The sequence below is a fragment of the Penaeus monodon genome, chromosome 18 (assembly GCF_015228065.2).
Source record: "Penaeus monodon isolate SGIC_2016 chromosome 18, NSTDA_Pmon_1, whole genome shotgun sequence".
Taxonomy (NCBI): Eukaryota; Metazoa; Arthropoda; class Malacostraca; order Decapoda; family Penaeidae; genus Penaeus; species Penaeus monodon.
In genome coordinates, this window is record NC_051403.1 from 41,291,196 (window position 1) to 41,306,195 (window position 15,000).

Sequence of the window (15,000 nt, forward strand, 5' to 3'; positions counted from 1 at the left end):
ATGGATATTTTTGTGGTACTAAATTTATGTAGATTTGATTTATATGTGGTAATACTTAGGTATACTTATCAAATATTCCACCCAAATGCAGGCTATTAAGTGCCGTCTACAGGACATCAATCCTATTGGCGACAGTTGGCCTGAAAATGCTGCTGACCACATGGCCACTATTTGTGATGGCAAGGATTTGCAGGTGAAGGATGATTCTGTTATTTGTTTTATTATAATCACAATTTTTGGGGGCTCTTGAAGAAATGTTACTATTCTCTCTCTGTTTCTTTTTTTTCTCATTGTTCAATTCCCCCTTCCTTTCTTTCTTTCTACGTCTCTCTTTCTCTCTCCCTTTCTTTCTCCCTCCCTTTATTTCTTTCTCTTTTTGCTCTCTTGCTCATACTCTGTTTTCTCAATCTCTTACTTATTTTCCATTCCTTATTCTCACCTCCTTTTTTTGCAGGCATTCTTCCATACTTGTGAAAATGATGAGTGTCTTGTTAGTTTGATGGTCTGCACTCAAGAGCCTGAAGATGTTGGGGAACAATTAATGGAGCTGGGAGTTGCAGAAGCACCAGAAAACTTGTACGTGATTTAATGGAGAGGGATCTTATTTTCATGTTCTTTTATGTATCATTTTCCTTTTTTATTTATTTATTTATGTATATTTTTGAACACTTATATTTCTTAGTTTTGCTGTATAGTAGCCAAGTATGTATTCATTTTGTTATGGTAGAAATCATTCTTTTATTTAGCCATGTAATATATCTATCTTGAGCAGCAAGATCCACTATCAGAAGAATCAGGCCTTACGTCTCATGCTCGGGGGTGAAATGATGCAGAACCAGAGGCAAGGCAGGTCTAAAAGAGCTCTGCAACAGCTCAAACAAATGCAGGTATGATCAGGTCACCTGGTTTATGTTGTATGTTGGTCAGCTTTACCTAACTTTAGAAAATTTACAAATGGTTAAAATTATGAATTGTTCTAATAGACAGCAGTGATCAGATGAGTAAAGCTGACTATATAGTAATGCAACAGGGAAATGCTATTATGGTTAACCATTACAAATCACACTCAGAAAGTATCATAGAACCATTCACCAAAGGTAGCTTTATAAGTGATTATTTTTATTATAATCCATACTTATTTCCATTTCCAGATTAATTCTGATTTTACTGTGTTCAGTTTTCTTTACATTGTTTGAAGAGCTCTTCTCTTTATTATCGTAATTCATTTTGTATGGTTGGCATGACTTCTACATATCTTACGTGTTTATCCTTTTCCTTGATTTTTGAAAATTTATATTTTTTAATTTGTTATTGGTATTATAATGATCAGGATAATAACAGTGACATTAATAGTATTTAAGAAAGAAAACATATTTCCAAAAATTTCATGGAATGAGGATATTAATATTATTATTACATTTGGATGAATTAGATGGAATGTTGGGATAAAATTTAAAGGTAGGTGGGAAAAAAAACATGCTAGAATGAGGCATGAAAAAGAAAGCTACAATTATCAAATGCTCATGCACTGTATTTTTAGAGTGTCTTCAATTGCAGGCACCAGTTTTAAAACCCGGTGCAGTCTGTGCTGGAAAACGGTGTGTTCTAGTGGAGTTCTTGACGGCATTGTCAGTTTGTCGCATCCAGATACGTCTTGCTTCCCATGCAGTAATTTTTAGAGAGTTAGTATATATTTTTAATGATCATTATTATTATTAATTCTTTTAATATGAAATGATCATATTTTTCTGATATACAAGGGTTTGAATTGTGCTACATGAATAATTTTGGTATATCTCTGTGTAATTTTTCCCCCTTTATTTTATTTGGTATATTGAAAGACTTGTATAAATATGTATTTAGAGATAGAAGTTTTTCTTTGATGTTTTGTAACAATTTATTTTCTGATTAGTTATTTTGAACCAGCTACACAGACAGTAGTTTATGTTACTAGGTACATTTTAGATTTTTGAAATCTTATATTATCTTACAGTTTGCAAAATCAGTTGGATGAAGAACTTAATCAAATCTCACAGCCAGCACAATTCAAGCCAGCTCTTGGAGAAGTGTGTGCCATCAAAATGACACATGCACCCTTCTGTGCTCGAGCCAGGGTTATAAAGTATGATCTTGACAGTATTCAGGTTTGTATTTCAGATTTGTTTAACCAAATAGCTATTGGTTATCATGCTTTTACTTGGTGTCTGATGAGCTCATGGTATTGATTTTTTTTTTTTTTTTTTTTTTTTTTTAGTAATTTTTCAGTTTCATGGGAAAATGAAAGCTTTTGGTTCAAGATCTGCCCTTGTGCAGTAATAAATTGCCTTTAACATTTCTGTCATGCTTAGAAAGCTACTTGGAAATCCTGTTCTTTGACTGCTGGCATAAAATGGCATAAAATCATGCAATGGCTGTGGTGGACTGTATTTTATATGTTGTTTTGTTGCTCCATTTGAGGGGAAAAGGTGTATAAAATATGGAGCTCTGCTAAGCTACATAAGTATATTCTGGATGAGTGTACAGCACTAATGTTTACATAAAGGTTAAATACACTTGCAATATATATAGGGATATGTTGATAGTATTATAATATAAAGTACATAAAACACATAATTATAAATAAGATAATTATGGTTGAATCACAGATGGCACCACATAATGACTTGCCCAGCAGAAGGAGCTTCCCTTTCACAGATTGTAGCAACATCACCCAAAGTAAAGGTGCTATTAGGTGCCTGTTTGACTGAAGTGCCGAATGAGCTGTACAAAAACAGGGAAACTGCCAGTGCATGCAGTAACCTTACAGTACTAGCTGCTAGCCAATTTTGATACTCGTAGTGTTAAGCCCAATTTTCAATTCAAGCTGAATCTCTTCCACAGTATCAAAACAGTAATCCTTCAGCTTGAACTTAATCTTGGGGAAGAGGAATAAATCACACTATCCAAATTAGGGGTAGTGATTTCCACATATCCATTAACCCATTACTGCCAGGTGACGTGATATGGCATCATAGCAAATCACTTGGTCGGCAGGGTAAGCTTGTACGTGCAGCAACACGCCAGAGCACATGGAGTGGGACACTCGGCTTCACGCAGCGTACTCCCATGCCCACTATCTGGCCGGTGGCAGAAATCACCAGAGTTTGATTACTCTCAGGGATTTCTGCTACCCAGGAAAAGGGTTAAACTAAGAAGGTGTGTTGTCATTTAGGAGCACACATTTGCCATGATGCCATTATTCAGGGTAATTCTGCCAGATGTCCTCCCTTTGAAGTCCCAAAACCGTACAGTAGAATTCAGCATGGACATAGCTTGCCAAAAAAGGGAGAAGCATGCTACTGGTTACAACACTAACCTGCCTTGCTTTCTTCATTCTTAGTGAGTATGGGCTAATCCACCACAACAGTCTAACATGTCTCTAGATCATATCAATAGTTCCAGCTCATTGATAATTATATTTTATTAGAAGATTGTAGAAGGAGATATTTACAGACACTGACACCAGGAAGAAGATCCCACACTAATCAGAGATAGAGCTTAACACACTTGAACATCAGTGCCATCCGTTTATTCCAAGTATAGTAAAAGCACTAGGAGTGATGTGTAGTGCGTAAGATTACAACTTTGAAGGGGCTATAGTTTTTGATGTATGCACTAACCCCTTGGTTTGTACAGCTACACAGAAAACTATCATTTGAAAATTATGCTAAACATTCTGACACAAACAACAAAGCTTTTTTGAATATAGTTGTTAACACTATGAAACTGGAGGTACCCCTGATTTTCCAACTACTATTGGTAAATCACAAATTAAGAGGCTAAATTTTTTTTTTTTTTTTTTTTTTTTTTTTTTTTTTTATTATGTTGGATTAATCGTCATAATACGAGAAAAGATGTGTTAGGTATTGCCAGACAGGTGCTACTCACACAGTTTGTTTTTATATTACCTACTGACTATTGACATATTTCCTTAAAGTAAAAATATGGAAAATAAAATACTGCTAATATATTTAAGTTTATTATTTTGTGTTCTTACCCCTGCTGCTAAAACAGTTCAAGTGTTGAGGCAGAGAGGCTACTAACTTGGCTGTCAATGCACGCCTTCCTTACAGCATACACATTCCTATACTTGTAAGGCATTATTCATGACTGCGACACGATTATGAGTGTGGTCGTGATACATGTATTTTGGCATGGCTGCCCACATGTTATCAATCCAGAAATCTGGGTGGATATGACAGAAGCGTGATGTCAGGATGTTCAGGAAACAAATCTTGGTCAACACAGCTGGTATAGATGGGGCTGTTTTCCTGAATAAGATAGAAGGGCTCTGTTTCAGGAAACATCATAGCCCCCTAACTGTCGGGAGGAAAACCTCCTCAAGGATTTCTACATATCTACTGCAAGTAAATCAGCCAGTGGTGACATCCGCCACCTCCCTGACACCACTTGCGGGCATCCATCCAAACAACCCTGTGGTGATTCAGCCACTTCTGCTGCTCACGATCACATTCTGTGGTTCAAATCTGTTAAATGATAACATGGCATGAGATATAAAAATAGACATATATGAGAATGTTTTAGTGTTCATATCTATTAAAACAAACATCCTTCCTTAAAATATCGAGCAAAGGGAAATAGGAGGGTAGGGGTGGTGTCGTTACCAACCTGTTGTTTTATTGACGTCATATACATATCTCACAGTGTTGGTGCCTTAAAAAAAAGTTTCCTCGTTGCAGATTATTTTTGCATCCTAGAAGGCCTTTGGCTTGTCTGCACATTGCAAGGCATATTCTATCATTTTTGGGAATAAGATCATCATGTCACAGTGTATCCATAGGAATTCAGGAACAAATATTCAATGCATTATGAATCAGAACAAGTCTAATTCTAACCCCAAAATGCCATCCCTTCCATAACATAAGATTCTGTTTGTTATTGAATGTTTTATCACTCCTAACGGTAACTGTACATGCATCTATACATCATAAAATACAATTTAAATATGAGTTCTTGAACTAAGCACTGCCCGTTATTCTTGAAAAATGATGGCTATCATCTGCAGGTGTTGATGGTGGATTGTGGTGGCATGGAATGGGTAAAGTATTCTCAGGTGTTTCCATTGCCTGAGAGATTAGCAAGTTATAAAAATCTTGCCCTGATGGTGAGCTTGGCAGGAATTGCACCACCGATGGGAAAGAGTGGATGGCCTGGTATCACTTTTGACCGTCTAAAAGAAGAATTGTCAACACGCAGTAACCTTTACATGAAGCGCAAGGTAGGGCTTATATGATTTTATCATCATCATTGTTGCTATTATTATTATACTCTTCTACAGAACACATGTACATAATATTTTTCTTAAATCACAATGAGCTTATTGTCATTATTACTGTTATTATTATTATAGTTGCTGTTATTTTTATGGTAATTATTATTACTGCTCCTGTTTTCTTTTAATCTTATTTTATTGTTATTATTATTATAGTTATTATCATCATCATCATTATTATTATTATTGTTGTTGTTGTTGTTGTTGCTGGCGGTGGTGTTATTATTATTATTGTTACTCTTACTAATTTACAAGTACTGTGTACAGTAGTTAGTTACTAGGCCTAAACCTTTTTTTTTTGCTCATTAAAAAAAAATTAGGTTTATGTCGTCATGTTTATATATTTTGTTTGTTTTATATATTTTTTTTAATATAATTTTTGCATGGTCCATTTCACAGATCTTTACATTATAGAAAATTATGAATTATCAGATACTATTGTCATTTTACTCTACTTTCGTTGTCACGAAAAAAGCATATTATCCTGATCCGTGGGTATTTTTGATTGGTAATAGAATAAAACTATAGAGTTCCAACAATATGTACCCACAAAGATGCTTAGCAATAGTTGGTTAAGCTAAAAGCAGATATGTAAATCATTATGATCATGCTTGTAGGTTTCACAAAGACTCTAACTGATTTGCAGAGAGATGAATGTGTTGAGTAATTATCCCCTTCATATGGGTATTTCCCTCCTCTTAGTTTTGTGCTTCCTCATTTCCAGGGTCGGTCATTGCTGGACCCTGAATTAGGGGTCAAAGTGATGCCAGTGGAGCTAGGCTGGATGCAGGAGGAAATTGGAGGCCCTTTTGAACCCAACACTGTCCTTACCCTCTCTATCAATGAGCTGTTGATTGAGTGTGGTGTAGCATTACCAGCCAAGTATGTTGTTGTTTGAATGGCTTTATTTTTGTCTTTTCTTTTTGTAATATTCTTTTCTTTTCTTTCTATATTATGAGTATATGCAGCTCTACAAGAAGACCAGTTTCTTTTTCATGGACACAGAAAGAAGACTAATTAAATACATTTGATGAAAATGCCAAAGATGGCCAGAAGGCAGGGTTACCAGCATGAAATAATCTCAAGTAGTAAATCACTTACTTTGCAATTACTTTGAAAGTTGTCTTGTTGATTTCAGTTGCCTAAAATATACACCTATGATAATGTTTCAGAATTTTTTGTCCTTTTTACCTGCTCATTTTGACCCTATCTGTGCTGTTTTCATTAATGACTGAATGGTTAAGCAGTTGCCAAAATGAGGTGACTTTTACAAGTGTCCCATGATATTGGTACATTTCTTCACAGGTATTCGATCATATAGACTGTATTTCAACCAGAAAATCTTATTGTATCTGTTCATGGTTTATTTTGGTTAAATAAGTGTATCCATATAATAATCACAGCTAATAATGTTTTGCATCAAAATATAACATTCTTTGATGTTTAAAGTAGGCTTTACCATATTTGCACACATATCTGATGTTTTAATTCTATTTTATAGGTCAGTTCAACCAGATAATTTGACTGTTGCTGAAAAGAGCACTCTTGCTGATTCAACATGTACACTCACCTATGAAAGAGCCCTGAGTTGTGAAGACTTTTGCTTACAGGTAATGTTTCACTATTCTTTACAGATTACTTTTAAATTCTACTAAAATCATAACAGTTAATTAATTTTTAGAAAAGACAAGTGGAATTTTGCCAAGTACCAGCCAATCCATTTTATAATATTAATAAATGGTATATCTTTGCAGGAAGCTGAGAGTTTGAGTATCCTTTCAATGTTAGTTGACCAAGAAAAAATGCCTTGTGATACTAAAGAGAACACATGTGCAAAGTTAAAAGAGTGGCCTGCAAGCCCTCTACCTGCTTCTGCCACTTTTAATGCCATTCCTTCATATGTTGATTATGAGGGCATCATCTACCTACAGCCTGTTGCAAGTGAGTTTTAGATTCAGTAACATATTAATTACAGTGGCAAAGAGAAGTATTAAGCCCTTGGATCTGGGTGACGTTGCCATCACATTATGAAAAAATTTGGGTTGAGGAGAGGCGGCGTTACTATCCTGTCATGAAGAAATTTGGCTTAGGGGCGGGTGATGGGAACCTGCTGTCATGGAAAAATTTGGCCGAGAGAGAGAGAGAGAGAGAGAGAGAGTGAGAGTGAGAGTGAGAGTGTGAGTGAGTGTGAGTGTGAGTGTGAGTGTGAGTGTGAGTGTGAGTGTGAGTGAGAGTGAGAGTGAGAGTGAGAGTGAGAGTGAGAGTGAGAGAGTGAGTGAGTGAGTGAGAGTGAGAGTGAGAGTGAGAGTGTGAGTAAGAGCAACAGCAAAAGCAAAAGCAAAAGATGGGGAAGGTGGGAGGGGATGGGGGATTTGGGGGTGTTTGCATAGCAGATGTGTTTATAGGAATTATGAATGCCTTGATTGGCCACAATAAATAATAGGAATCATAGAACTGTGAACAATTTGTATAAAAGGGGAATCTGAGATCTAAGTGGGAGGGGATGAGGGTGTGGGGGAGGGTAGAAGACGGTGGGGAATGTTTGCATAACCAGATGTTGTAGAAGGAATTAGGAATCCTCTGATTGGCTGCGATAAATGGCAGGAATCATAGAACTGCGAAAAATTTGTATAAAATGGAGATCCAAGTTCACAATGCAAGCACTTGCCTGTAGCAATCCCTGGAGGTGAAATGTTATTTCAATTTCTGAAAGCGAGGCCCTCTCTCCTCTGTTGCCCCTCAAGATGATGACCCAGACAATCCTCAGCTTTCCACCTCGGTAAGTTACCTTCAGATTCATTTTGCCTTTTTTTTTTTTTTTCTGAATAGTGTTAAATGTGCCTCAGATACTCGGCATCAGCATTCCAATATTCTGTTTCATTTCAGATGGCATTGATGATAGAGCACATGAGGTGCGTTTGCTGCAGGTGCTGGTTGTTGTCCTTCTTCATCTTGGGTGTCCTCATCGGTAAGATGCATAAAGATATACATTGTATGGATACATATGTTTGGTAAACCTGCTTCTGTGTCTGTATTGTATGCATGGATACATGTATGTCTTTTTCTTTTAGGCTTTATGACTGTCATCGTTGTCATCAGATTTCTCTGATGACATTGTCAAAGAGTACATCCCTGAGGGGGAAAGAAAGGACAGCATTGGCTCTGATTTGGAGATAGATTGCATTTCTCAACACAAAACCAATCTTGACTCCAGTGAGCCACAGTTGCAGTTGCACAGTGTTTATGGCAATGGAAAGTCCCTGGCACCAAAAAGTATTTATCTCAAAAGCTGGATAATTTTCTGCAGCATGAAGATTTCAGGGGACGTCCTGGAGTCAATGTTCCTGACCTGGACGTCTCTTGTTTGCCTTTGACACTCGGCTCATATTTCCACAGACATTGACGAGGCACTATGCAATCGCCTTCATGTAGAACCTGTCAGTGACCACCTGTGGAAGCTTTGGCTAACAGGTTGAAGAGATCAACCTGTTATCTTGTCAATTCTCATCGGTCTACACACCTGCCCAGAGAGTCTGTGGAAGTTCTGGCGGCACTAGCAACCTACCCAACAAGCGTGCGTGCTTTGGGGTAAAATTCAACAAACTCGCAGTCAATCAAGGTAAGTTGATTCACATGGTACCCTTGCTGCATGTATTTGTGTGTACTTAGGTTGCATTCTGAGCAATTTGTAAGGTTCTTTTTCTCTTTTCCAGTCCGGAGCTCAGGTTATGTGTACGCCTTCTGGATTTATACAGGACAAAGGGGACATGCCTGCATCCTTGAAGGTCTTGATGGGTGCCTCAGGTCTATTTGGAAAGGGGTACGAAGTGCATGGTGATAACTGGTACACCTCTCCAGGCCTTTTCCACTACTTCGGAGTTGGCGTATCAGTGCAGTTAGCACAGTTCATGTCAGTTGCAAGTACATGCCAAAAGACCTGCAGAGAAAGGCCCGCAGTGATGTATACTATCACAGCATGAAGGTGGGCATGTTGTGCCTTCAGTGTTATGACAAGATGCCCATCACAGTGCTGTCGACAGTTCACTATAGCAAGATTGTCACGGTCTCAGACCAACTGATGCCTCTTGTGGTTCTCGACTAAAATGTCGAGATGAAGGGGGTGGACATGAGTGACCAGCTGGCTCATTCATAACTGACCTCTCGCAAGTCCTACAGATGGAACATTAAAGTTCTTATTGATACAGCAGTCATCAATTCTTTTCTAGTGCACTAAGCAGTCAGCAGACCTTCAGAAAGGAGCTTGTTTGTGAGCTCCTGCAGGATTTCCACCAATCCACAAGGGTGGAAATGTCTGTGAGCCATACATGGGAGAGGCAGTCTCCAGGGAGGACATCATCTAAAATACATAAGTGCATAAGTACCTGGGCACTGTTACCAAAGGTGTAAGGTATACTACACCTGAGGCTTAATGAAGGAGACTTGCATGTGTGGGCATTGCAAGGTGGCATCGTGCCAATATGGTTGTTTACAGCCATACCACACACTGGAAAATTATACATGATGTGCATATAAAATATAGAATTATGCATGATGTGCATAGAATATAAAGAATAAATAAAATATACAAAATAAAAACATCTTTGTTTATCCTCCACTAGCACGATGCTTCTTGTACTGAACAAAATGTAAACCACTGTGAGATTTAATATGAAGTGCGATTAACTAAAACAGTCTGTTACTATCTTGATATATCCCAGGTGGATGTTTATATTTGAAAATTGACAATACAAAAAATGCAAATACATTATTACCTGTATTACACAGAGTGTAAACTATTTGGAGATAGAACATGGGGTCTTCTCAACAAAAACAATATATTACCAGCATGATAAACCATAACAAATTTCAAATGTAGACCTTGCAAAATTGTAAAACAACAGAATCGCGTTTGCAAGAAATGACTTTGTTCTTTATTCCTGCACTATGTAAGCTACTCCGACAGATAATATGAAGTATAAACAACCAAAAGAATCTATTTCTCTTTTGATATAGTGTAAGTAAACAATATTTTTAGAAATCTGAATAATAGAAAAGATAACGCTAATACACAACATTACCTGTTTCTTAGAGAGGATAAACTATTTGGAGAGATAATATGGAGTCTACTTTATGAATACAGTCTATTGTCACCATGATGCAACATAACAAATTACAAATATAGATCTCGTAAAATGACAGTATAGCAAAGTCACATCTGCAAAAGAAATGACTAATCGCAGAGGTCTGTAGGCTTGATACCGCACATGAGTGTTCATGTGGGCCTGGCATACTAGCCACACATCTGGGAGAGTTGTCACCCCAGTAGGCCTAATACCCATATTTTGCTCCGCACAAGAATGGCAAAGCACCCAGATCCAAGGGGTTATTGAAAGGTCTCTACAGATAATGTTATGTCTGTGAGCCATGATTTTCATTCACCATTCAAGAATTAGTTTTATGATGACTATTTTTCTTCTCCTCTTCCTCCTCTCTAAATAAAATATAGTACTGAGTTGAATCTCTTGTTTATATACAGCAAAAGAATAGATGTGTATTTTTGTATATTATATATATATATTTTTTTATCTTATTTCAAAATGACTCACTGACTCAATGGGTTGATGTGCCAGAGTACTAATCTAGTGTTCCGGAGTTTAAATCTCTATGATGACATGAGTGATTAGGACTCCAACTGTTCCTAGTGCAATGGAAAGTGGTGACATTATTTACTTCAGAGGTAAATAACTGATAGCAATTATGTTTGTTTATCACCTTACATTCAGCATAATGGTGAACTGCAAGGTTTGATCTCTTCCTTAGATACACGAAACATTGAGTTAATGAGAGAGAGCCAAACAATGCAGTTTACCGGGACAGTTGCAACAGACGAGGACCTATGTTGGAGTCCGGGAGACCCAGTTATTGCCATGTTCCATCTGGATAAAAAGTGGTACAGAGCTACAGTCCTTCAGGCAAGTTTCAAGCTTCATTTACTAATGTAGTCTGGATAGTCATTTTTCTTTAATCCCTAAAGACCACAATACCATGGCCTTTCATTGCTGTCTCTTGTTCAAGGAGACAAGAGATGCAGAGGAATGGATTTAATTATATGGAGTGCCATATATAACAAGAATTCTTATTTTATATTTACTTTAAAAGTAAAAGTAAAAGGGGTTGAAGGGGAATGGGGGCATGGGAGTGGGCATTGTGGGGTGTCATGGGAAGATATTTGCCCAACAGTACCAGAATTACTTTCTCATACTTTCTGCTTCCCCATGATATTATTATTATTATTATTATTATTATTATTATTATTGTTATTGTTATTATTATTATTATTATTAATATTATTATTGTTATTAAAAAACTGCCAGTTTTGAGTTTTGAGTCTTGAGGGTTTTTTTTTTTATCATAATTATTAAGCTAATCATTATTAGTGTTCTATATTAAGATTATTACTTATATTGTTATTAAGGTCAGTTATTATTTCATTATTATTATTTTTATTGTTATTATTATTATTATTATTATTATTATTATTATTACTGTTGTTATTACTGATATTACACTTAATGATTTTGTTATATTTGTTATTACTCTCTGTCCTTGATGTATTGACAATGGATGAGTGTTCAGTTTGTGGTTAGTGTTTTATTATACATTTGTTTATTGTTAAGTGAGATTCTTAAGCACTGGTACACCTAGTCATTCCTATTGGACGAGGCCAGGGCTGGACACTTGTTAGAGCATGTGTTTGCCCTCAATACAGGTACACTCCCATGGTTCCATTGCTACTGAGTATGCAGAAAGGGTAGCTTATGTGTATTTCATCTCTGAACTATGTGCAAGGTTTTTCCTGTGGGACAATGTCATAACTCTGGCAAAACTTTGGCAACTTCTTTCCCTAATGGGGTTGCCTAGGCAGGTCATCATAGAGGTTGTAACCTAGCCTGCATCTTCATGGTTTCTGGAGTTTACTTTCCACTGGCAAAGTCATTCCATTGCTCATGAGTTGCTGTAGGTCAACGTCTTTTGAGTCTAAACCCTAAATGCTTCCCTTTGCAAAGAGGACAACTCTAAGCAGTTGATTTTCAAGTAAATTTAAGTCATTTAAATCCATGTTTTGGAATAGTTTTACATTTGCAGCATGTGTTTTATTTCAGCTAATGTATCCTAGTTGTAATATGAATTTTGCTTTTTGCTTTTAAATAAAGTGTATTGTTTTTCCATAGCGGGAGGAAGATGGAAATGTCAAGGTGCAGTTTGTTGACTATGGCAATGAAGAAACAGTGATGTTCAGTCAGTTACGGCAAACCATCACATTTAGCCATATCCCAATTCAGTGCCATAGAGCTGTGTTGCATGGAATTGCTCCAGTAGGTTCCTGTTTACTTTGTTTTTAAATTTTATGTGGCAACATGTCATTCTTTTATTTATTATATTTGGGTCATTATTTATGTTACTTGGTTCACAATCCTGTTTCTGTGTTCTATTTTTTCCCCTTTAGAACTCAGTGAATGATAAATGGGAAACAAAACTTCTAGACTTCATTCATAGCACCATAGTTGAGAAAAAGTGTAGAGTACAAGTTATAGAGAAGCCAAAAGAGGATGGATTACTTAAGGTGAGAACCCATTTTAGCCATTGGCTGAGAGTGGGATTTGTAGGTTAAAAGTTAGCCTTGAAATTCTTGTGGTTGGCAAAGGAATAGTGGGAGCTATTATTATGTAAATGAAAGCATGAGAATTTGATGTTTGATTAGTGAATAGTTCTTTAATTTTCCAAGTTTCATAGATAATTCTGTAAAGACAACTTAGAACAAACTGAAAGGATTTTGGTCCTTGTTGTAATAATATTTCAAGAAATTGCAAAGAATAGACACTTTGTATACTTTTCTCAGAATACCAAAACTTTTAAAAAGTAAATAAAATGTCTGAATCATGTGAATGCCAACTGGATGATTAGATTTTTTTTTTTTTTTCAGGTGAACTTGGAAATATTGGATGTTGCAATAGATCTTTCATCCTTGTTAGCAGACAAAATGAAGGTGTGCAGGCGAGTGTCAAAGATTGAGCCTCTACCAGAATATGAAGATAGTGTTGATGTGGTAAGTTGGAAGTTAATTCTTAATTTGTATACTTTGTGGGTTGTATATATTTCTTACTATCAAGTGTTGATTATTAGGATAAAATTTTGTGGCTATGTTTAAGTGTCTGAGTTGGAAATGAGTAAACAGAATGTTTTTGGGGGGATGCAAGCACTATATGGTAATCCTTACCATTTGCCAGCCAGCCACTTTCACTGCCTGAGGACCGAGTTGGTGCTCTTAGACCTTTTAACTTCGACTTCAGCCAGCATTTTCAATCTTTCATTTTCTTATTACTAACTATTTTTTATGAGCCAAAAACCAGTTTTCTTAAATTTGGAATTATCAGAGGTATGTCACCCTGTTAGTGTTGTATTGTACCATATAGCCACCTTTGAGGGGTCAGTGACAGTCAAAATATATGAATCTGGCTTATCAAAAAGAGATTTGAAATTAACCTTAATTTCATGTGAAAATGCTAACACAGTGAAGCCTAATGCAAGGACTTTTGCCCTTGCCTTTGCTGTAAGGCACCTGGATTGAACAGAGACCTCACTCAATATCTCAATTCCTAGAGATTTAGGAAAGTTTTATATCTTATAAAAAAAGTTATTAACTCCTTGGTGACTAAGCTCTTGTAGAATCATCTATGTGTAAGTAAAATTGATGAACTAAAATAACAGTAGTAGTGGTATGTATGTATGTCATCCCAGCAAAAATTAATTAATACTTTTGTATTGGCAAATTTGAGTTTGACTTCCCAGGCATAAAATCTGTTTAAAGTTCATATTTTATTGTTACCAGGTTGTTGAGAGTGATGTATCACTAGACTCGGTACTGGATTTATCTCTGCCAGTGCCGGCTCTCAAACTGCCAAGTGATCCTAGTGAAGTTTTTCCAATCAAAGTCAGTGCCATCAAGGATCCCTCTCATGTATATATTACACCAGTGTTTATTGGCATAGGACCGTTATCAGCAACACAAAAATTAGCAGAAGAAAGTTTTAAAGCAAACTCAAGTTTTATTAAACAAGCTGCATGTGACATAAAAGCCTACTCAGTTGTATCAAATCCTGTGATAGGTAAGCACTCTGAGAGTAATATATTGTTCCTGTTTAGTAGAAGTATTCAACTTGCATCTCATCTGAAATTGAATTACGCATTACATTACAATATTATGTACATTGGCTTTTAAAAAGTGACTTTTTGCAACTTTCTGATGTTTAGATGATTTGTAATAGCATCATACTAAAGAAAAGATATGTTTTTGTACTTTAGCTATTAAACATATGTCTTGATATAGTTAAGTGCATTTACACATCATAATTGCCTTTCAGTGAAAAATGATGATTAATTTTGAAACATTGGTCACATAGTTAACCATAATCAGACAGTGTTGACTGTCATGGTTTTAGTCTGTGAAATGAGGATAAACTTCCTGCTTTCATATTCCTACTCAAATGATTATTTCTGTTTGAGTTCAATCAGGGAAACAGAACTCATGAGAAACTCCATACAGCAAATGGAGTTTTTAAATGCAATAGAGTGACACTGACATTTGATCATCTCACATGTGCAGAAAG

General features: G+C 36.3%; 1 protein-coding gene across 1 annotated transcript in view; it reads left to right on the top strand.

Moving 5' to 3' along the window:
• The window catches only part of LOC119584783 (tudor domain-containing protein 1-like), a 40,945-nt gene that overhangs the window by 23,826 nt on the left and 2,119 nt on the right, over positions 1-15,000 (top strand). The window contains exons 15-29 of the mRNA XM_037933431.1: positions 92-193; positions 455-576; positions 773-887; positions 1,558-1,682; positions 1,994-2,144; positions 5,066-5,278; positions 6,057-6,214; positions 6,834-6,942; positions 7,087-7,273; positions 11,153-11,304; positions 12,102-12,272; positions 12,565-12,708; positions 12,840-12,956; positions 13,317-13,439; positions 14,223-14,499. Coding sequence (XP_037789359.1) covers positions 92-193; positions 455-576; positions 773-887; positions 1,558-1,682; positions 1,994-2,144; positions 5,066-5,278; positions 6,057-6,214; positions 6,834-6,942; positions 7,087-7,273; positions 11,153-11,304; positions 12,102-12,272; positions 12,565-12,708; positions 12,840-12,956; positions 13,317-13,439; positions 14,223-14,499 — 2,266 coding nt within the window. The remainder of the gene's footprint in view (positions 1-91; positions 194-454; positions 577-772; positions 888-1,557; positions 1,683-1,993; positions 2,145-5,065; positions 5,279-6,056; positions 6,215-6,833; positions 6,943-7,086; positions 7,274-11,152; positions 11,305-12,101; positions 12,273-12,564; positions 12,709-12,839; positions 12,957-13,316; positions 13,440-14,222; positions 14,500-15,000) is intronic.